The 23,229-nt window shown below is 51.6% G+C and overlaps 2 protein-coding genes across 3 annotated transcripts in view; both read left to right on the top strand.

Annotated features, from left to right (window-relative positions):
• Window positions 1–6: 6 nt before the first annotated feature.
• On the top strand, window positions 7–9,982 carry Scn1b (sodium voltage-gated channel beta subunit 1). Of its 2 annotated transcripts, none has more exons than XM_008827987.1 (6): window positions 7–48; window positions 1,437–1,603; window positions 2,900–3,140; window positions 8,639–8,780; window positions 9,246–9,317; window positions 9,404–9,982. In XM_008827987.1, exons 1-5 carry the CDS (start codon window positions 9–11, stop codon window positions 9,310–9,312), a joined length of 657 nt encoding a protein of 218 aa, XP_008826209.1. In that variant the 5' UTR covers window positions 7–8; the 3' UTR covers window positions 9,313–9,317; window positions 9,404–9,982. The 2 variants fall into 2 exon arrangements, with proteins under 2 accessions (XP_008826209.1, XP_008826210.1); XM_008827988.1 differs by having other exon boundaries at window positions 9,826–9,982.
• A 1,275-nt stretch (window positions 9,983–11,257) lies between these two features.
• Window positions 11,258–23,229, top strand: part of Hpn (hepsin) — a 19,011-nt gene continuing 7,039 nt past the window's right edge. The window contains exons 1-5 of the mRNA XM_008827989.3: window positions 11,258–11,400; window positions 11,782–11,851; window positions 16,269–16,328; window positions 18,052–18,153; window positions 18,245–18,286. Coding sequence (XP_008826211.1) covers window positions 11,836–11,851; window positions 16,269–16,328; window positions 18,052–18,153; window positions 18,245–18,286 — 220 coding nt within the window. The 5' untranslated portion in view covers window positions 11,258–11,400; window positions 11,782–11,835. The remainder of the gene's footprint in view (window positions 11,401–11,781; window positions 11,852–16,268; window positions 16,329–18,051; window positions 18,154–18,244; window positions 18,287–23,229) is intronic.

The following is a 23,229-nucleotide window of genomic DNA, read 5'->3' on the forward strand; positions in this document are numbered from 1 at the left end:
GTGCGGCCATGGGGACGCTTCTGGCCCTCCTGGTGGGCGCGGCGCTGGGTGAGTGCCGCGAGGGGACACGCGCGATCCGCGCTCCGGACGCCCCCCGCCCGGGTGGCTCCGGCCCCCGCCGAGTCCCAACCTAGGAAGTTGTGCTTGGTGTGGAGATTGTGGGTGCTGCGGGACGCGGGAGGACAGGAGAGGACCGCGGAGGTGCGAGGGGCCCGTGGGGGATGCTTGGCACAGAGATGCTGCTGCGGGCGCCGGGCCGGGGGCGAGGAGACGCGGAGTCAGCTGCTCGCAGAGCCCCACAGGCTGCAATGTGACACCCACAGCCGTGCTAGGGGTGGGGGAAGGCGGTGCCCGGGGACTGGGACCGGGAGAGATGGAGACCAGGAAGAATGGAGACAGAGGGAGAACTCCAGGAACCGGGATGCTCCACTAGCACAAACGCGGAGACTGAGGCAGTCAAGGACAGTGGAGGGAGTGAGCTGAGTCAAGAGCGGGAGCAAGAGGCAAGACAACTTGAGAGTGGCGGAAAGATCTGGAAAGAGCGTGAAGGGACAGATGCCTGTCTGGTGGTGTTTAAAACAATAACAGTAATAATAATAAGACAGGAAATAAACACAAAGTGCTGGGACCTTCAGATACCCGCCAGAGGAATAAGATGAGGAGACTGAGGCAACAGGGTAGAACTAGAAGTCCTGAAGAGCTAAAGAGGAGGTGGGGGGACAAGAAAGACCCAGAACTGGAGTTGGAGGCTCTGCTTCTTCAGCTAGTGAGTGGTGGGAAGTAGGAGGTGGGAGATTAAAGAGTGAAGGTGGGACCCAGGGAGTTTGGAACCCAGTGTTAATGCAAAGGCCCTGAGGCAGGAAAGAGCTTTTAGAAGCGAATAAGTTGGGGTGAAAGTCTGGCAGTGAGGGAGCCAGCAGAAGAGACAGAAGCAGATTGAAGAAAGGGCTGGGGTGAATTCCCCACCCACAGCCTTCCTTTTTTTGACCCATGGCTAGTTTTGCAGACATTGCATGGTGGAAGTGACCTTGAACTTTAGGAGCAAATGAATTCCAGAGCTACTGTACGTATGTAGGTACCTTGGGCTGACCTGAGAAAGCAGTACTTCAGTAGTGAAGACTGAAGTTGGTACCATAATAGCATCCTATTTCCTGAGGCCTCCCATGTCCACATTCTGCCCAGCAACTGCTGGGAATAAAGATGACCATTTCTTCCTCCTAACAGAGAGGGAAACTGAGGCTCCCAGAAGATGAGTGACTTGTCAAGATCACACAGTAAGGGATAGGCAGGACCGGGTGGCATCAAGTATCTGTTTTTAAAGAGGATAAAAGAGAAACAGATAGTTTCCACGGGGCAATGAGCCTGGCACCCCCCAGGGTGACTCCAGCCCCGTGACTCCACCCCTGCTGGCTGACCTGAGCATGTTATGTTCACAGTGTCCTCCGCCTGTGGGGGCTGCGTGGAGGTGGACTCAGAAACAGAGGCTGTGTATGGGATGACCTTCAAAATTCTGTGCATCTCCTGTAAGCGGCGCAGTGAGACCAGCGCCGAGACCTTCACAGAGTGGACCTTCCGGCAGAAAGGAACAGAGGAATTTGTCAAGGTGTGTGGGTACCTGGCTGGTATCTTGGGGGACGGAGCTGGCAGTGCTGCATCTCAAGGTTGCTCGCTTGCTTGCTTTCCGTGCTTGTGAGACAGGTCATTGTTAAAGAACTCAGAGCAGCTTCTAACTCTTGGCGATCCTCCTGCCTCAGCCTCCTGAGTGCTGGGATTACAGGCTTGCGCCACCACACGTGGCTTGTTGGTTTTCTTTAATAATAATGAAGATATGACTCTGATGGGTGATCTGGATTCAAATCCTTTCTCACTACAGACTTGTTGGTACCTTAAGGAAGTCTGAGCCTCAGTTCTTGATGGGGACACGATCTCTACCCCTCCCCGGTTTTTTTTTTTCTTTAATTGCATTTATTTGTATGTGTGCCCTGCATGAAATGTATGTGGAAATCAGAGGACAACTTTTAAGAGTCACTTGTGTCCTTCCACCATGTGGGTCTCAGGGTTGTTAGGCTTGGTGGTGACAATTCCCCTCTAAGCCATCTCGCCAGCCCTATCCCTCTAGGTTTATATGATGGTTGATTGCGTTGATGCACCTGGCATGTGGCTCCCGTGGAACAAATGTCACTGGAATTATTTGGCACCCGCAAAAATGTCTTGGATAGTCATAGAGCAAAATCAAAGAGCAAAGCCTCACACCCTGCATGTATTTTAAAGTGTTTATGGGGTTGGGGAGAGGGGCATCAGCTTTTTCCACCTGATGAAACTGGGGTTACACCACTCTGTCCCCTAATTCAGGGGTATCCCTGGTGGCTGGGGAAGAATTGAAGAGAATGAGGGGCTGCAGAGGTTTTGGAGGGTGACTGTGGAAATGTATGTGTATGTGTTTCTCAGGACTGGGGCAGTCAGGGCCAGCCATGGTCCCAGATGAGATCCTAACCCGCCTGTTCCAGGGTTAAGATGCCTGAGCCAGGGCTGGGGGTGAGGCTCAACTGGAGAGCACTTACCTAGACTCCACCAGTGACAGGTTGAGGATGTGGCTCAGTGGTAGAGCGCTTGCCTAGAATCCACCAATGAGCAGATGGGGGCGCGGCGTAATGGTGGTGCATCTGCCTAGAATCCACCAATGAGCGGGTGGGGGCGTGGCTTAATGGTAGCACGCTGGCCTAGAATGACAAGGCCCTGGATTCAACACCAGTTCTGCAAAAACCCAGAACAAAAGATGTTGAGCCTGTGTATCTGTCATCTGCCCTTGGGCGGGTCAAACTGAGGCACAGGATGGGCCAGAAGTATGGGAGACAGGCCCAGACAGTGACCTGCACTATTTGTCCCTGACCACCCCAAGATCCTGCGCTATGAGAACGAGGTGCTGCAGCTGGAGGAAGATGAGCGCTTCGAGGGCCGAGTCGTGTGGAATGGCAGTCGGGGCACCAAGGACCTACAGGACCTGTCCATCTTCATCACCAACGTCACCTACAACCACTCGGGCGACTACGAATGCCACGTCTACCGTCTCCTCTTCTTCGATAACTACGAGCACAACACCAGCGTCGTCAAGAAGATCCACCTCGAGGTAGTGGATAAGGGTGAGTCAGGCCTCAGAGCCAGATGGAAGGACAGATGGCAAGAAGGGGACAGGCTGGCCCCACACTGGGGCGGACCATCAGTACACAGCAGTAAAGGGAACAGCACCCCTTTTGTTCAAGCTCTGTTACCGGTGTTGTATGCCCTCCAAGCAGGTGTCTTCCTATCTCTGAGCCCCAGGGTTGTCAGGGACCAGGATGAGAATGCTGTCTATGATTTGGGGTATCTTTTTTTTTAAAATATATATATATATTTTATTGTCGGGCATGGTGGCGCATGCCTTTATTCCCAGCACTTGGGAGGCAGAGACAGGCAGATCTTTGTGAGTTCAAGGTCAGCTGGGGCTACAGGGAGACCCTGTCTCAAAAAGACAAAAAAATGTTATTATTTTTATGTGTATAAGTGTATTGCCTGCAGATATGTAAGTGCACTTGGTGTTGTGCAATGCCTGAGGAGGTCAGGAAAGAGTCGAATTCCCCTGGCACTCGAGTTACAGGAGTTATAGGCAGTTGGGAGCTGTTATGTGGATGCTGGGACTCAAACCTGGGTTCTCTACAAGAAAAACCAGTACTCTTAACCTCTGAGTCATTTCTCCTGCCATGACTTGAGGTATCATTTGGGCCTTCTGTGTCAGCAGGGATTTTGAGGATGGTGCCCCATGCTGGCTGAATCTGGCAGGTGCTGGGCTTTAGACCTGCCTTCCCGTCTTGGTAGAGTGGGTGATGGAGGGAAGAACACCTCCAATTCTACCTCACCCTCCAACCCTCAGGAGGGCTTGTTGCTGGGCACTGCTTCCCCAAAGTCATTTCTGACCTATCTCAGATGAGGCCACCATTGTGGGGCTGGTCACAGCCAAAACTTGCTTGGGTTGCTATAGAACACGTCCCCACACTGGCTTCCTTTTTATTTTTTAGACAAGGTTTTGCTTTGTAGCCCAGGCTAACTTTGAACTCAGGAGCCTCCTGCCTCTCCTACTTCAGTCTCCTGAGTGCCAGGACTACAAGCATGCACCACCACACCAGCTAGACCATGGTCAAATGACCATCGGTTGGAATTTCCCGGAAAGGCAGGCAGCTATTCCAGCCCTGGAGGTAGCAAAGGGCTCTGGGAAGTGGGTCTCTGGGACCTGCAGCTCAGGGCAGCCACTCTACCTGTGACCTTGACCTTTGGGCTTTTGGTAAAATCCCTCACTGGACCCTCTCACCTGCTTCTGGAGGAAGGACTCCTTCACCCCTATTTCACAGATGGGGAAAGCAAGGCTCAGAGAGGCTCAGTCCTGTGGCCAAGGTCACCTAACTGGGCCCTGGATTTGAATCCAGCCCCAAATAGGGGCCGACTTGGTTCTGTTTTCTTTTCTTTTTTTTTTTTTTTAATGCATCTCTGTACTGCCAGCCAGAGCCTGTGGGATTCTTGTTATAATTAGTGTTTTTATATTTCTCATCAAAGTGGCACAGCAGAAGGCAAGTGAGAGGCTCCTCTGAGGGAGTGGCAGGTACATCACCATCACCATGCTGGATGTGTAATGGGTGGTGAACATGGAAGGTGGAGCCCCACCTGTGTGAGTGGGGTACAGCAGTGCTGCTGTAACAAAGACACCCCAGTACTGGATCTCACAAACCCTGGCTTATTCCTCCCTCAGCCAGTGCTGAGGATGGGGATAGAGGGCAGGAGGCTCTGGGAATGTGTCAAATCTCTGTTTCATGGTAGCCCTTGCTCAGGATGTGGTGGTTGGTCCCTGTCTGCAGAGCAGAGGTGATGGGTCAGGCCCTCTAGAATGCTGAGCCTGACTTTTATCCACAGTCTCTGCCCTATTGCCCCTCCCAGAACCTGCATGGGTGACTATTCACAACACAAAGCTTTTGCTGTTGTCTCTCCAGAGCTGTATTTCCAACAGAATCTAGCATGTTCCAGCATTTTCTACCTATGGTATTATATATAATATTGTGTCTTTCAAACTTTTTTATTATTTTTTAAAATTTATTTTGTGTGTGCGCACATGCGTGTGTGTGTGTGTGTGTGTGTGTGTGTGTGTGTGCCAAAGCACACAGATGGAGGTCAGAGGACAGCTTATGGGTGTCAGGTCTCTCCTATCATGTGGGTCCTGGGATCAAAGTCACACTGTCAGGCTTGGTGACTTTACCCACTGAGTGATCTCACTGGCCATATTATATTTTATTTATTGATTATCTATTTTTATTTTTAATATTTATTTATTTTTATTTTATGTGTATGAGTTTTGCCTGCATGTATGTAAGTCATTCAGGTGCATGTAGTGCCCATGGAGACCAAAAGGTGTTGGATCCTCTGAAAATGGAGTTATAGTTGTTAGTCACTATGTGGGTGCTGGGAACCAAACCCAAGTCCTCTGTATGAGCAGTCAGTGCCCTTAACCACTGAACCATCTCTCCAGCCCCTATTTATTTATTTATTTATTTATTGACTTATTCTCACTGTTTAGCCCAGGCTAACCTCAAACTCACATTCCTGCCCAAACAAATCCCCCTGCCTCAGCTTCCTAAGTGCTGGAATTATATATGTGTGTGATAGCCCAAAAGACTATCATGTTTTCAACATGACTTAATATATCCGGTGTTTTGTTTTTGTTTTGGGGGGCTTTTTGGGGGGTGGAAAGGTCTCATATAGCCCAGGCTGGCCTTGAACTTGCTATGTAGCCATGGATGATCTTAAGTCCTGCCTCTATTCCCTAAGTGCTGGGATTACACAAATGCACTACTGTGCCCAGTTTATTGGGTACTGTTGATCAAACTCCGGGCATGCTAGGCAAGCACTCTACTAGTGGGGCTATATCTCTAGCCCCTATTTTTGGCTTTTTGAGAAATGAGCTCCCTTTGTAGCCCCTGCTGGCTTCAGATTCCTGCCTCAGCCTCCCAGGTACTGGGATGAGAGGTATGTGCCATCTCTCACGAGATCCCGTTACTCTTACCCCCTGATGCTCTGTTCCCAGCATCACTCATCAGCCTTGGAGGCCCCCAAGGATGCACTGAGTCATATTCAAAAACAGGTGAAGGGCTGAACAGACCCCTTCCTAGGGGAGCTGTGGACGGTGGGAGGGATTAGCTGGGGTCACCCAGCACAGGTTGGGCAGGCAACTAGGAACTATGTGTGTGTGGCAAATGTCCTAAGCCTCACAGTGTCTGAGGTTGCTGGGAAATCTGGTGAGCAGAGGGGCCTCCATAATTGGAAGCTGGGGCTTATCTGTGTAGTCCAGCAGACAGAGCCTTTAGAAAGTTTCTGGTATTTTAAGAAATCAGAAGGCCAGATAGATGGGGTGTCTCAGGCCTGTCATCCCAGCTCTCCAGAGGCTGAGGCAGAAGGATTTCGAATTCTGACTTGATTGGGCTGTAGAGACCACTCAAGGCCAGCCTAGGCAACTTAGCAAGAGTGCATCTCAAAATAAAAAAGGGATGTGGCTCAGTGGCCCTTGCCTGGTGTGTATAAGACTCTAGGTTCAATCCAAGAGAGACAGAGAGACAGACAGAGAAAGAATGAATGAATCCCTGGGAAGGGGCCACTGTCCCTCCGTGTGGCCTGATGGGATCTCCCGCTGTCTCAATTCCTCATCTGTGAAGTGGGGGCTGCAGCAGTTCCTCTTTCTGAGATGTCCCTGCACCTTAGTGGAGAGTGCTTATCATCAGCTGTCACTGAGGCTGTCCTGGGCCACAGGAGGTTTCCAGAGCAGTGAACAGCTCACATCCTGAGAGCAGTTACACTTGGGGTTAAGTCCTGGCTCTGAGTGTATCTTGGTTGAATATCTTTGACTCAGCACCTAGCTGGGCCTCAGGGTCCTTGTCTGAAAAATGGGCTGCAGACATAAAAGAAATAAACCGAGTGTGGTTGCAGTGTGCTATAAACCTAAACATTTGAAACACTGAGGCAGGGGGATTGCAAGTTCTGAGGCTAGTCTGGGCTATATAGGGAGATCCTGTCTCAAACAGAAAAATAGAATTTAGCTTAGAGCTGGCTGGAGAGGGGTCACTCATCACATTAGTGATGTCCCTTAATGAATGAATAAATGAACAAATGAGCATCCAGTCCAGCCCCCTCCCTCCCTCTGACCCAGAAAGTGCCAGCACCATCCACACAGGATGGCTAGCATGAGGCTCACAGGGGAGGAAGACCTCATGGGGCCAGCAGCAGGGAAATGAGATCCCAGCCACAGAGGGGGCCGGAGACGCAGGGTGGACACCAGCCAAATCCGGTCGAGGACGCGCGCCAAAGTGCCCTTCCTCTCCAGTCCCCTGGCTGGACGTGCTCCCTTTTGCAGTTTAAATTTAGGCCCCAAAGGAGGCCGGGAACACAGGCCAGCTCTTTGGAAAGTATGGAGGGTTTCCGGAAAACAGCCACTGTTGAGCAGTGCTGGCTCCATTCCTGTTCCCCATGTTCCCTTGTTCCTCCTCTCAACAACTCTGTTTTCAGGTTTGTTTGTCAGAGAGGCACTGAGGCTCAGAGAGGGGAGTCATCTGCCTGAGGTTGCACAGCTAGTCAGAGACAGCCAGTTCAAATGCCAGCAATAGGCCCAGAGTGCCCACTTGTAACCGTCCTGCTGTGTGGCCCCAACTATAACGGTAATGAGAGGGAACACATGGGGCTGGGCTGGAAAGTTGGCTCAGCAGTTAAGAGCACTGGCTGCTTTAGAGAGGACCCAGGTCCACCCATATGGTGGCTAACAACCATTTGTTAACTCCAGTTCCAGGGGATCTGACGCCCTCTTCTGACCTCTGAGGGCACTACACGCATGAGATTCACCTATATACATGCAGGCAAAACATTTATATGCATAAAATAAAATAAAATAAAATAAAAATAGAATAAAATAGGCCATTAAAAAGAGGGAACAGGGGCTGGAGAGATGGCTCAGTGGTTAAGAGCGCTGACTGCTCTTGCATAAGACCCAGGTTCAGTTCTCAGCACCCAACAACTATCCATAACTCCAGTTCCAGGGAAATCCTGTGTCCTTTTCTGACTCTCACAGGCACTTACATACATGCAGGCAATACACTCATACATAAAATAAAAATAATAAATAAACTTTTCTTTTTTTTTAAAAAAAAAAAAGAGGGAACAGTTACCAAGTGTTCACAGGCCAAGCACTGTTTTGGAAGCTAGTTTTCTGTTTGTTTTTACAAGTGGGGAAACACAGGTCCAGAGGGCCTTAGTTACTTTCCCAAGGTCACACAGCCGGCAAGTGGCAGAGCTAGGATTTGAACCCACACCTTTTGGTTACAGAGTTGCCACTTGTAGGCACCATGCCTACCCCCTCCTGAATGTCACAGGTCACACAGTTAGGCAGGTTGATAGAGCCCTAGGTCTCTCAGAGTACCTCCTTACTACCAAAGGAGCAGGGAAGCCAGCATGATTATTTTGTTTGTGGCCCAGTCTCAGAGGATTGAGCCACTTGCCTAAGCTCACACAGCAAGTGTGCCATGCGCTGGGGCTGCTGGGTCTCTTGAGCCCCTTTAAACCAAGCTGACCCCTGCAGCCAACAGAGACATGGCATCCATCGTGTCGGAGATTATGATGTACGTGCTCATCGTAGTACTGACCATATGGCTTGTGGCGGAGATGGTGTATTGCTACAAGAAGATTGCGGCTGCTACAGAGGCTGCTGCTCAAGAGAATGCGTGAGTGGGGATTTTTTGGGGGGCGGGGGGCACACAGGGCTACCCAGGGTGCTGTCTGTCACTAACTAGAGCAGAGTGCCTGTGTCAGAGATGAGACAAGGAGTTGGTTGCAGTGGAGGAAAACAGAGGCCCAGAGACATTGAGTCACTGTCCCAAGATCACACAGCTGACGGGTAGCAAAGCCAGAATTTGAACCCAGGCCTTTTGATTGTGGAGTTACATCTCGTAGGCACTTGCCTCCATAGCTTCCTGAATGTTGCAGAGGTACCCCTGAGTTACAACAGAGAGACTTCACATTCAGATTTACGCCCAGATAAAAGCCCAGCCGGGCCCAGCCAAGCTGTGGCCCCCTTTCGTTTCTAACTCAGAAATCTGAGGGCAGAGATGCCAGCCTGCCTCATTCTCCTGAGGGTTGGGCCACATTGGTCATGGGGTGACTATCCACTCTGCCTTTCCCCTGCACAGCTCGGAATACCTGGCCATTACGTCTGAGAGTAAAGATAACTGCACAGGCGTCCAGGTGGCTGAATAGCCCTGGTAAGCAAGGTGGATGCGCTGGACATTGAGGACCAGGAGGGTTCAGTGACCTGGTCCCTAAGTCTCCACCTCTCCTTGCCCTGCAGGCCCTGGGCTCCACTTCAAGGACGAGCCAGCCCTAATGGGTAACCTCCCCCCACAGTGGGGATCAGCCCATTGGCCTCCCCAGCCCCACAGTTCTGCAGAGGAGCCACCAGGGTGGGAGGGGGCAGGGACTCCACTCCCACCTCACTCACTGCCTCCCAACCCACCCTCCCACCGCCATGCATGATGGGTGAAGCAATACAGCCCCCCACCCCGCTTCTGCTGCCTGTTTGGGGGGGCGGTGAGGTGGAGGCAGGCCCCGCACCCCTTCTTTTTGCTGATTTGCACATAGGCCGCTTTCTACACGCACTGCTGGGTCAGCCGGCCCTGCCCCACCCCTGCCTGATGGGGGTCAAGAGGGGGTTGGGACAGGGACAGTCCTGGGCAAGGGGTTCTGGGCCTCATCTCCCTCTGCTTCCTCCAGCTGGACCTGGGGTCCCCTCCCTGTGATGCCATCTCAACCTGGCCCACCTGCCCTCTCTCACCAGCCTTCAATTGTGGTCTCTTGGGAAGGGCCTCTTTGGCCTTGTCTCTCTTTACAGAAGTAGTTTTGTTCATGAAATAAAGATTCTTGGACTTGAGTCTGCAGTCTGTCATGAGCATTCTCAACTTCTGGGCCCCCCAACCCCCAACCCCAGGGCCCTATGGTGTTTCTTGGGCCATGACTACATTTAGGGTTACCACCAGGAGCTGGTGGCTTGCTTAGTGCTTGGTTAATGCTGAGGTTTGGGGGGAGGGTTAATTAGCTCAGTAGGATGGAAGGAGTCAGGACAGCAGCCCAAAAGGTGGCTGTAGGGTCTTCCAGGACAGGCAACGAGATGTTCTGTGGGGTTTGCGGTGCCCTGAGTACTGTGGGTAAGACTTGGTGGGAGGGGGAGAACAGACAGAGATACAGACACAGAGAAACAGGGACAGAGATACACAGAGAAACAGAGAAATAGAGACATGGAGAGAGATAGAGACAGAGAGACAGAGCAGACACACAAAAAAAATAGAGACAGAACACACACCTGCAGAGAGAGAGAGACAGAGAGAGAGGAGAGAGAGAGAGCAGGTCCACTGGCAAAGCTGAACCAGTGTATCCCCTGTGGACAAGGACAGGCCCAGGGGGCACATGGGGGCAAGCAGGTGGCCCACTGTGTGGTGATGTCTGCCTGGGCCACAGGCAGGTGTGACTGCCTCCTGAGCCAGCTGCTGTTTATGTAACCCAGGGTCTCTTGGTGGGGTCTGATGTGTGTACAACTTCCCTGGCTACTGGCAGGACTGGATGCATCCACCTCTAACCACTTCCGGCCACTTGGATTGGGCCTGGGCACCCAGTGTTGCCTTTTCAGGGCCAAGCTCCCCCATCCCCCATCAGGACTTTCCGGGCTCCAGAGGTCACTGGGCAGGCAGCACACTGGCTGCCAAAACAAACCAGCCCCCGTGACTTGTAGGAAAGTGGCTGGGGGAGGGGCCGGGCTCGCTGGGGACAGGAAGGGACAGAGGCACATGGACGGATGGACACTATCAGAGGAGGCCAGGGGGCTGGGCGGAAGCAGAAGCAATTGGACTGGTGAACTAGGGGGACTTCGCGGTCACCAGATTGGTGGACTGGGGCCACCAAAACCTTCTGGCCATCTCATTCCTCCAATTTGGAACCCCATCCTTCAGGCCTTCCAACACCCCAAGTCTGCAGCGAGGCACACCTGAGTCCTGGTGGAGGTGGGAGGCCAGGGCTGGTGGTGGGGCCTGCCTGGCCCAACCCTTGGATACCCAGCCCCACCGGCCAGGTGGCCTCTGTGGCGGCTAGCCCCGGTGTCCGCCCCTCCCCGCCCCGTCCCCGCCTCCTGCCCAGCCCCCTCCTCCTCAGGTGAGGCCGCTGGCCCAGCAGGCCCCACGCTGCTGGCTTCTGCTGCCTTCCCTGCCTCCAGGGCCGCCCGCTGCTGTGGGGACGCCATGCTCCGACCCAGGCCCGGAGACTAACCCCAACCCCGCGCCATCTCCGGCGGACCCCAGGGTAAGGCCCAAGACACAGAGTCCCTTGGCTCCCACCAGCCGGATGCCACCAACCCATACAGAGGATCCCAGGGACCTCCCCGCACCCCATCACTTCCAGCCTGCTTTCTCTGCAGGCTCAGAAATTCATGGAGTCCCCCAGGCTTCTCTTCCCTCAAATTCCCCTAGAAGTTCAGCCTTGGCCCCACCAGGATCAGCCTGGCCACTCCAGGCGTCCCCCTGGTGGCTGGTCACACCTGCCATCGTTGACCCCAGTCCAACCTCCGCCAATGATTACAGAATGCCCAGGGCCTCCAGCTCCCTGGATGGGTGCCTGGGACTGGGGGCGCCAGCACAGAGCCGGGCAGGGCTCCCCCAGGCCGTGCCTCTTGTTCGTCCCCAGGTCCCGCCCAGGCCTGGCAGGTCAACCTGGGAATCATTAACAAGAGTCCATGACATGGCGGAGAAGGAGGGTAAGTACCCCCGTCCCTGAACCCCAGCTTTGGCACTCCCTGATGCCCCTCTTCTGGCCTGTCTTCCAGCCTGCCCCTAGCCCCCTATCTCAGGTTCCCCTGTCAGACTCATGCCCACCCCCTCCTGAGGCTCCTCCACCTGATTAACTATTAACTAACTTTTCTGTGTGGCTGTGCCTTCCTGCCACTCCATATGACCTTCCTGGTGCCTTGCCTCAGTTTCCCCTCATGTCCCAGTGGCTTTTCAGCTGACCCCCAACCTGTCATACTCTTTTGGGCCTGAGGTAGTAGGTGATGCTGCAGTTACTTTCTCCTTTAAGGATACAAATGTAGAGCCAGACACTCAGGTGGCTCCTGCTGCCTTTTGCTGTGACCTTGGCCAAGAAGCATCCCATCTCTGAGCTTCAGTCTGCCCCTCCCTGGGGTCAAGTGTGGATGGATTTTACTATTCCCTCTGTGACGTTGTTGGGAACATGGAACATACCCGCAACGGCTTGGGGCTCAGGACCTGTGTCCTAACTCAGAGATGTCCTGACAGAGATTGGTAGACATGGGGATCCAGGGACCCACAACCCTTGCCAATTCCAGACATTCCTTCCACCTCCCAGCTGTGTGGGTGAAAGAACAGAAGGGAGACTTTGGACTTGGCCTGGATGGATGGAGAGGGAAGAAACAGAAACGCCAGCCCAGGGGTGACTGAGAGCCACTCCCAATACAGTGGCTCCCAATGCAGCTAGCCTCTCTCTCTGCCTTGTCCATACTTGGAGACCGGCTAGAGAAGTCAATTAGGGTAGCCTCCATCCATCTTCCCCAGAACTGAATCTTGTCTTCACCTGGGAGCTAGGTTAGCTGAGTTCAGTTCCAGCCAGTAGCTGTGGGGCCCTGGGCAATCCACCCCCTCTGGGCCTCCATTTCCTCTGTAAAATAACTAGAGTATGTGGTGTGAGCATTTAACTGACAGAAGGCGGGAAGTACGGAGTCTTGTGGGCCAAATGACGAGCTAGGTGTCTGCCCCTGCGGTCACAGTCTCAGCTGCAACTCAGAATCCAGATGAGCTGTGGTCCGGTATGAACCTAGGCTTCCCTCCACTGGATGAATAGACAAATGGTGGAGCATGGTGCCTTGGGATGGTTTCTTCCCTGGAGATGATTGAAGGGAAGATACCAGGGAATGACCCAGGGAATGATCCAGGAAAGAACAGCAGAGAATGTCCCTATGGACAGCAGTGGGTCTGGCTGCAAAAAGAAGCAGAACACGCTCCCTGCATCCCAGGCATCTTGTCCCGCTCTAGCAGGACAACTATGTGAAAGCTGGAAGGTTAATGCTAACAGCCCCATCCTTGTAACAGTGGTGGGGATTGAAGGGACTCCCAGGACAGGATGAGGTAGGACAGGGCTATAAGTGGTGTGTTAGCCCAAGAGCCACTGTGGCAGAGGCTGCTGGTGATTATAGGACTGTAATGGCCATGGACGTGTGCTGTGGGCTCCCGGCGCTGCTTACTGATGCAGGGGACTTGGGGTTGGAGGGAGTGATAGCTGGAGTTGCAACTCAAACTGTGAATGGGGAGGAGGGAGGGTGTGCCAGGCAGGGGAAGAACAGGGTTGGAGGTGAAGTGCCCATGTGCGGAGTGCACAGTGCTAGTGTTTGCAGGGGAGCTAGAAGTGGCGCCTGGGAGGAGACCAGCCTCAGGAGAGTCCCTGGTACTGTGGGGTCTCGCCACAACATATCATCAGTGGGTACTTTAATGGCTGTCCTTTTTCTTTTTTAATATTTTGTTTATTATTTTTATTTTATGTGTATGAGTGTATAGCTTGCATGTAGGTAGGTGCACCTGTGTCCTACGATATCTACGGAAGTCAGAAGAGGGCATCGGATCCCCTGGAACTGGAGTTATGGAACTGGAGTTATCGTTAGCCACCATGTGGGTGCTGGGAATCAAACCTGGGTCTTCTGCAAGAGTAGCCAGTATTCTTAACCACTGAGCCATCTCTCCAGCCCTTTTTCTTTTTTTCTTTTTTTTCTTTTTTTGGGACAGGGTCTCCCTGTAGCCCCAGCTGGCCTGGAACTCACTATGTAGACCAGGCTGGCCTTGAACGCACAGAGATCCGCCTGTCTCTGCCTCCCGAGTGCTGGGATTAAAGGCGTGCGCCACCACGCCCGGCCCTTTTTCTTTTTTAACCCTGAAATAATGAGGATCAAACCTGGACTCACACATGCTAGGCACCTACTCTACCATTGAGCTACACCCCAACCCTTCACTGATCTCTGAGTCTAGGTAGTGCTCTACCACTGAGACACACCCCTATCCCCTTACTGGTAAATTCTAGACAAGTACTCTACCACTGAGCTGTGTCCTTAGCCCTTTTTTAAAATCTGACATAGAGTCTCAGTACACCCAGACTACCCTCAAACTTACAACCCTTCTGCCTCAGAAAGCTGAGGTGACAGGCCTCTCATTGGTACTCAGTTCTACTGGAGGGACTGTTCAATGGAAGGTCTCTTAGGTTTGGGATAACAACCCACATAGCTATCTGGGAATTTAAAGAAACTTATTCAGGCCTCTGCTCTCTGAAAGTCATGTGTATTCCAACAGAGGCTGGGAACGCTGGACAGAGAGCACCAGGGAAGCCCTAGAGGGTTCTGGGTAGAGAAGGGACTGTTTGGGATACCGATATTTTCCAAGGCTTCTGTGTGGAGGGGGCCAGAGAGGAGATGAGCCAGTGGGACAGGATAGCTGTGGGGCCAGGGCCTGGCAGGCAGGAACTGCCAGGCTCTACCAGGAGGAGAGTATCCTGCAGTTGAAGGCAGTTCTGGGGGTGAGGGCTCTGAGAAAAGACCTGTTTGGGGAGTTAAATTTTGAGAGGCACTGAGGCCAGCATGGGGCATGGTATGGGCCAAGGGATTTGGAGGCTCCAGGGGAGGGTGTCTAGAAGCTGTGGGAACTTTGAGTTGGTACTCAGAGAAGAGTCCAGGGTCCGGCATGGTAGACCAAGTCTTGATGACAGGCATGTGGCACTGTGTCCAGCTCTCACGCCTCATCATTTTCTTCACGTTTATCCCTCCGTAAGTCGCAACTTGCCTTGAATCACCCAAGCGGGAACTTCCCTGGGAAGATCCTGTACCACTCCCTCTTCTGCTCCTGGTGGTGGTTTGGTAGTGTGCCCACCAGTCAGGCTCTGAAGGGTATGGATGGGAGAGCTGGGGCTCCTGCGACCCTGAGAGCATTCTGCAGCAGCCAGGCCCAAGCAGAAGCAGCAGAACGCTTTTCTTAGCAGCCATTGGCTTTGGGTGTTCCCACACCTCCTAGCGAAGGGCCTTCAGTCTCCAAAATCTCTGTTACCCTGGGAATAAAGTTTGCCTTTCTGGTCAACCAAGCTTCTCAGCCGGGGTTTCTACAGCCTGTCCAAGCACAGCCAATGAGCTACCTCTCTCCCCACTACAGCCCTGCAGCCCTCTTAACAGAGCCACATTCTCTCCTGCTAGTCTTAGTCTGTTCAGTTCCTTGTGTATCGGTCTTAGCTGGAAAGTCTCTTCCTGGGGAGCCCTGGCCCCTTCAGAACCCTCACCTGCTGCCCCACCCTGTGTTATTTTTCTTCTTTCATAATCTAGAAATGGCCAGAATCATTGGTTACTTCTTTTTAGAAATATTTATTTATTCTTATTTTATGTATTATGTATATGAGTGTATTGCCTACATGTATGTAAGTGCACCTGTGTCATGCAATGTCCTCAGAGGTCAGAAGAGGGCATCGGCTCCCCTGGAACTGGAGTTACAGACAGTTGTTAGCCACCATGTGGGTGCTGGGAATCGAACCCGGGTCCTCTGCAAGAGCAGCCAGTGCTCTTAACCTGTGAGTCATCTCTCCAGCCACCATTGGTTACTTCCTAATGCTCCTCACTCCCTGCTCACCATGAGAGAATGGGAGCCTTATGGGAGGCTCCTCTAGTTTGAGGGTCTCCTTCCAGAGTCAGAATGGTGCCAGGCACCCAACAGTTAACAGACAGACAAGGAATAGAGCTCCATCATAACAGCTGAAAAGCACCGAGGCTCAGAGAGGCCATGACAGTTGGCCAGGATCACACTAATGACTTACAAAGCATTTATTGAGGACTTGATATATGCCAGGCACAATGGCATGACAAGATGGTGGTTTGGCTTCCTGGTTATATATGTTGGACCTGGCTCCCAGTGTACCCAGGGTTCAGGATGCAGCCCTGTCAGTTGCAGGTTAAATCATTGGGGGACATGTGATTCACCTTCTCTGAGCCATGAGAAATATGAGCACCATGATATGGGTCAGATATGGAGACTGAACATTGGGGGGCATGGCAGGCAGCTGTCAGAGTTTCACTGTGATGATTTTAAGAATTTAAAGTCATTTAAGAAGCAGGTGCTAGGTGCATGTTCATTTAACAGATGAGGAGACTGAGGCTCACAGAGGTGGTACCACTTGCCCAAGATCCAAGCCAAGAAAGGGTAAGGCCGCATCTTATTTTTTTCCACTTATTTATGTATTTCTATGTGTGCATGCAACATATGTGTGTGAATGTGGTGTACGTGTGTGTGGTGTATATGCATGTGTGTGTGTGTAAGCCTGTACATGCTCGTACATGTGTCCTGCCCTATCACTCTCCTCCATATTCCCTTGAAACAGAGTCTCTCACTGGACCTGCACCTAGGCTGGTGGCCAGCAAAATCCACCAATCTTCCTATCTCCACAGTGCTGGGATTATATATGTATACCATCACACCAAGCTTGTTACACGGATCCTAACTCAGTCTTCAGGCTTATCCAGCAAGTGCTCTTTTACATTGAACCTTCTCTCCACCCTCGAGGCTGAGACAAGGTCTCCCTGTAGCCCAAGCTGGCCTGGAACTCACTATGTGGACCAGGCTGGCCTCGAACTCACAGAGATCCGCCTGCCTCTGCCTCCCGAGTGCTGGGATTAAAGGCAGGCGCCAACACGCCCAGCTAAGGATGCTATTTTAATTTTAATTTATTTTTTTAAAAATTTTATGTGCTGGTCTACATAATGAGTTCCAGGCCAGCTGGGGCTACTGGGAGACCCTGTCTCAAAAAAAGACCAAAAAGAGAAAAAAGATTTTGTTTATGAATATGTATGTATATATGTAAGTTTATGAATACGTATGTAAGTGTACTGCATATGTGCAGTTCCCAGGGAGGTCAGAAGAGGGCGCCTGATTCCCTTGGAACTGGAGTTAGCTGCCATGTTTGGTGCTGAGAACTGAACCAAGGTCCTCTGCAAGAGCAGCCAGTGTTTTTAACCACTGAGCCACCTCCCCAGTCCCAAAAGTACTATTTTTAAAGTGAGATTGCTAGGTATGATGGCCCAAGCCTGTCATTTTAGCACTCTGGCGGCTGATGCAGGGGGATCATGAGTTTGAGGGAAGTTTGGGCTACATGGTAAGTTTCAGGCCAGTCTTGTTATGTAGCAAAACCCTGTCTCCAAAATAACAATAATTATTATTAATAATAATAAAGTGAGTTTGGCAAAATTTTTAACTTGGTTTCTTGATAGTCTTGACAGTGCCACACACCTTTAATCCCAGCACTCAGGAGACAGAATCAGGCAGATGTCTGAGTTTGAGGCCAGTCTGGTCCTACATAGTGAATTCCAGGCCAGCCAGAGCTACATAATGAGATCTTATCTCAAACCAACCAAAACAAAACAAACTTGGATTCTCAGCTTCCCAGGGACAAATCTGATCTTGGAGCTGGGCCCAATGAGAGAGAGAGGTCTGCCTTGAGGGTTACCAAGAGAGTCAAGGTCAAAGGTCACAAACCCCAAGAATCTTCAGGAACCTCTGGAAAAGTTTGCAGGAGAGAAGGGTACAAGGCCGGCAGCACGAAGCCGTGAAGGAAGTCTAGAAGTGCCGTGTCATCAGAGAGGAACAGCTGCCAGTGCAGGGAGGAGACAGACTGGCAGAGGTGGCAGTGGGCCCGGCCATGCCCCCTTCCCAGCTGGAGCCCGAGGGGAGCCGGACACCTGGCTGTCCATGAGACAGGGGAGGGACAGTCCTGCCAGTGGCCCAGCCCCAGGAAATGAGGCCTGGGGCACTGCAGGCACAGGCCTGGTAAGGTAGCCCTTGGTGGTGGGGTAGGGTGCTGGCCCACTGCCCACCCCCTTCGGTGCTGAGAACAGGCCTGGCAGTGGCCCCAGCTTGGTGTCTGTTGCAGGTGGTCGGCCTGTGCCATGTTACTCTAGACCTAAGGTGGCAGCTCTCGCGGTGGGGACCCTGCTGCTTGTGACTGGCATCGGAGCAGCATCCTGGGCCATTGGTGAGAATATCTCCCCCTCACCCTCTGCCTGAGGCCTCCCCCTGCCCTGAGGGCTGCAGCTTGCCTGCCCTCACCTTTACCTTCTCTGCAGTGACCATCCTACTCAGGAGTGACCAGGAGCCGCTGTACCCAGGTGAGTAGAATAGGGTGGAACCCTCAGGGTTCCCTGGAGGAAAACGGCGTGTGGAGGAGCTATGAGGATTTCTGAATGAATACACATGCCCGACCCTTGACAGTGCATTTGCATTGAGTCCCTGCCACACTGTTCGAAACAAGGTCTTGTTCTGTAGCCCAAGTTAGCCTGGACTCATCCTGTAGCCCAGGCTGTCCTCAGACTAGAAATATTCTTCCTGCCTTAGCTTTCTTAGTGCTGGGATTACAGGTGTGAGCCACAACTAGGTCTCAGGCTCTAGTCCAAACAGGGAGGTATCTCCCATCCCAGTATACGCAGACCCAACCCTGCTTAGCTTCTGAGGTCAGTCTCCCTAGGGCGGGTATGACTGTTGACAGTCACCTCACATGTCCCATCCAGTGGAGTTCAGGCTCCCAAGGAGCCACTCATGGGTGCACTATTTGGCTTAATTAGGTAGTGCTAAAAACTCCATTTCTTTTTTTATTTTTTTATTTTTATTTATTTATTTTTTTTTTTGAGGCATGATTTCATGTAACCCAGGCTGGCCTCAACCTTACTATGTAGTAGAGGAATCCTGAACTCCTGATCCTCCTGCTTCCGCCTCCAGGGTGCTGAGATTACAGATGTGTATACTACACCTAGTTGAAAACACTTTTTTTAAAAAAAAAAAAAAAAGCCTAAAATTGGAACTTGGGCTGTTTGATGGTTCAGCTGATAAAGTACTTGTCTTGCAAGCATAAGGACCTGAGTTCGAGCCCCAGAGCCCAGGTGAAAATGCTGGGCGTGATAGAGCCCATTTGCAAACCCAGTACGGCGGGGTGGGTGGGGGGGTGTTGTCAGAGACAGGTGGATTCCTGGGGCTACCTCACCAGTGCATCAACCTAGCATAATTGGTGAGTCTCAGGCCAGTGAGAGAACTTGCCTTAAAAAGGAAGGTAGGTAGCACTTAAAGGATGTGACCTGAGGTTGTTCTCTGACCTCCACAAGCACACACACACTGGTGGACACACATACATGCACACGCACAGAGTCTGAAACAGATTCCATTTGAAAATATCAAAATTTGTCACTCCTGGTAATAGAAAAGGCTCATTTTTTTTTTTGCTTGTGTTTTATATATTCACACACATACAGCCTGAAGTCCTTTAATATGGGGCTGTTATCCTCCCCCTTTACACAAGGAGAAACTGAGGCTTGGTATGCTCCAGACCACAGAGTTCTTGTTACAGTATGAATCATGATGAAAACGTGTACGGTGGGGTGTGGTCAAAGCATGTTTCAGAGGCATGGGGTGTATCCAGCAGACTCCTAGCCGAGGAAGTTGTGGCTTCTAGCTGCTCCTTTTTATGAATATGGGATGTAAAGACCATAGAGAGTACGTAAGGATGGAGCCAGGGCCATGGTCAGACTTGTGGGTGTGTCTGCAGCATGGGGGCTGAAGGAACAGGCTTCCTCAAGGTCAAGTCCAGACTGGGGCACTGTGACCCTGCACAGCAGGAAGAAAGGGTGGTGGGATGTGTTTTCCGTCAATGAGCCTTCTCAGATTCAGTAAAGGAGTCACACTGAGAAGAAATAAGCATCCACATTTGAACAATCAGCGTCACAATCAGCCATCCTGACTGCACTGAGAAACACTGATCCCTGGGCTATGGTCTGGCCCCTGAACTTGATGGTACTCCTACAACAGCCAGTTTTCATATGGGGAAACTGAGGCACAGAAAGGCCAAGGGTTGGACTTGGTGATCCATGCCTGTAACCCCAGTGCTCAGGAGGCAGAGGCAGGAGGATTGTGAATTTGAGGCTAGCCTGGGCTACATAGTAAGCTCCTGTCTCTTGCCCAGGTCATGGAGCTGCTTAGTGGCAGACTGGGGTCAGGCAGTCAGATGGCAGTCCTGTGTAAACTCTTGCACTGTTGTTTGTCAAGAAACAACTGAACTCATTGCCCTAGTGAAAGCTAACATGATAGGCCCTGGCTGCAGCCTAAGACTATTGTCACCCCAGTGTTTTACATGTGGGAAACAGGCTCTTTGAAGTAGACTGACTTGCCTAGCACTATAGGTGAATAATTGGCCCTAAGGCTGCACATGGCACCAGGATGGAATCCCAACTCCTTACAGGCTCTTGGAATGTGAGCCTGTCGGCCAGCACACCCATGCTTGTGGGTCTCTCTGAACTCTAATCACTAGGCTTCCCCTCGTGCCCTAAATACCCCATCCCTCCAGCGCCTTTTCAAAAATACATAAATATAACACTGCTGATTTAACCTAGGGTCTTGTACCTGCTCAGCTACTTAGCAAGTGCTCTACCCCCTCAGCCACGCCCCCAGCCCCTCACTAGTGGAGGCTTAAGTAGATGCTGTAGCTAGGCATGGTGGCACATGCCTTTAATCCTAGCACTCCGGAGGCCGGTGGATTTCTGTGAGTTTGAGGCCAGCCTGGTTTACATAGCGAGTTCCAGGTCAGCTGGAGCTACTGGGAGACCCTGCTCCAAAAGATAAAAAAACAAAAACAAAAACAAAAATAACTAAGTAGATGCTCAACCACTGAGCCACACCTCAGACTCTCACTGGTGGATTCTAGGCAGGTGCTCGACCACTGAGCCATACCGAGCCCTTTTTTACTTTTCATTTTGAGACAGGCTTTTGCTAAGTTGCCCAGGCTAGCCCTGAACTCACTCTGTATTCCAGGCAGGCCTTGAACTTGAGATCCTCATGTTTCAGCCTTCTCAGTAGCTAGGCTCACAGGCTTGTGCCTCCAGACCTGGCTTTCTGGTACCCTCTTGCACCCAAGCCATGACTCACCATCCCCCACGTGGAGCCAGGGTTCCATTCTGTGACTTCTGAACTGTGTGTCCCACACTAACCCTGAGACTTTGGAGAGCCTCTACTTCCTGGTCTGGGATATGAGGCAAACAGAGTCAAGGCGGGAGGGGAGAGGAGATAATTATCTTGCATATCTATGTAGTACCTAGCTCTTAGCTAGGAGCTTAACAAACACTGGCATTTCTTCCTCGCCCAAGTTTTGGGCTCCTTGAGCAAGCCCTTCCTGAAGTTGACCCTACACACCCATCTCAACCATCATAGCCACCCAGCTGCCCTGATGGAACCCTCCTCACACTGATACTCAATTATTTCCTGCAGCTTTCTAGGAAGGCGGGGATGTTTTGTTTATGGGTCAGGCAGCTCATGACACATAGTAGGCATTCAGGCATGAAGAAGAGCTAGGTACACCCATAATCCCAACACTCAGGAGACTGAGACCAAGGGAACAAAAGTTTGAGGCCAGCGTGTGCTGTGTAGTGAGACCCTTTTTCAGAAAACCAAAACTTAAAAGAAAAAAAACATAAAGGAAAAATCTGAGCTCCCAAACTGGAAAAACACTGACTGTGATTCCTACTCAGCTCAGGCTGACACCTGCGCCCTTCAGAAGAACTTTCCAGAACACTGGGAAGTGATGGCACAGACAAGCAAACACAAACAACCCTGACTGTATCTTCACTTTGTTTCTGTTTTTTTTCCCTGGGATTTTCACACCGCTAAATGTAGCCGGCAAACTGGTGAGCACGCCTGGTAATCCACAGCATACCGGTTTTGCTTAGAATAATATAGACAAGGGGGAAGGACTTTAAAGTCACTAACAACAGCATAGAATGTGGCTTTAGAGCAAACTAGAGGCCTGGTGAGGTGACTCATGCCTTTAATCCCAGCATTCAGGAAGCAGAGGCAGGCAGATCTCTTAAGAGTTTGATCTACATAGGGAGGCCACCAAGGGTACATAGTGAGACGCTGTCTCATAAAAGGAAGGAAGGGCTTAGGGGTGGTGGGATGGCGTATGCCTTTAATCCCAGCACTCGGGAGGCAGAAGCAGGTGGATCTCTGTGAGTTTGAGGCCGACCTGCTTTACACAGTGAGTTCCAGGCTAGCTGGGGCTACTGGGAGACCCTGTCTCAAAAAAGACCAAAAAAAAAAAGGAAGGAAGGAAGGAAGGAATGAGGGATGGACGAATGGGAGGCAAGCCAGGTGTAGGGCTCACAGCTGTGCTACTTGGGAGGCTGAGGCAGGAGGATCTCAAGTTCCAGGTCTGCTGGACTAGAAAGCAAGATCCTATCTTGATAAAAACAGAAACAAACACCCTCCCCAAAAAGGAAGGCATTTGCTATTTCTTTCCCCTCCCTCACTTCCTTAACACGTCCGTAAACTAATTTATTTTCCAAAAAAACCCCAATATGTTAGACATTTCTGGAGCAGTCAGAAATGGTGTTAAAATAAGGTGCCAACCAATTCTGAGCTGCTGTCTTGGTCTTGAAGTTCAAGAGATGGTAGGTACCACCTAGCGGAAAATGCCAGGCAGCCCTTGCTGAACCCCTAGGGTGGGAGGCTTTGATCACAGCAAGCTGCCCCTGTAGTGCTCAGTACTGCTGAACATGGTACAGTTCTATGCAGGAAAAGGTAACAATTCCTGGGAGATCCATGCCAGGGGCAGAGAGTATGGGAATTGTAGGTCTGAATTCAAATCCTGGTTTACTAGTTATTAGCTGTCTGCTCTGAACAAGTATATCCTCTGAGGTATAGAATATATGTATTTATTTGTGTAGGGGATTGGACCCAAGGCATCATACAAGGTAGGCATGTGCCCTACCACTGAGCCACACCCCAGCCCCTCACTGGGGGATTCTAGGCAGGTCCTCTACCACTGAGCCACACCCCAGCCCCTCACTGGGGGATTCTAGGCAGGTGCTCTACCACTGAGCCACACCCCAGCCCCTCACTGGGGGATTCTAGGCAGGTCCTCTACCACTGAGCCACACCCCAGCCCCTCACTGGGGGATTCTAGGCAGGTCCTCTACCACTGAGCCACACCCCAGCCCCTCACTGGGGGATTCTAGGCAGGTCCTCTACCACTGAGCCACACCCCAGCCCCTCACTGGGGGATTCTAGGCAGGTG

This window comes from Nannospalax galili, unplaced genomic scaffold (assembly GCF_000622305.1).
Source record: "Nannospalax galili isolate Female #2095 unplaced genomic scaffold, S.galili_v1.0 scaffold833, whole genome shotgun sequence".
NCBI classification, from domain to species: Eukaryota; Metazoa; Chordata; class Mammalia; order Rodentia; family Spalacidae; genus Nannospalax; species Nannospalax galili.

Bases quoted from the DNA above. Each gene is read 5' to 3' on its own strand.
- Scn1b (XM_008827987.1), top strand. From the start codon at position 9: ATGGGGACGCTTCTGGCCCTCCTGGTGGGCGCGGCGCTGG. The intron at 3,141-8,638 runs GTGAGTCAGGCC...TGACCCCTGCAG, and splicing joins CCTCGAGGTAGTGGATAAGG to CCAACAGAGACATGGCATCC. The intron at 8,781-9,245 runs GTGAGTGGGGAT...TCCCCTGCACAG, and splicing joins GCTGCTGCTCAAGAGAATGC to CTCGGAATACCTGGCCATTA.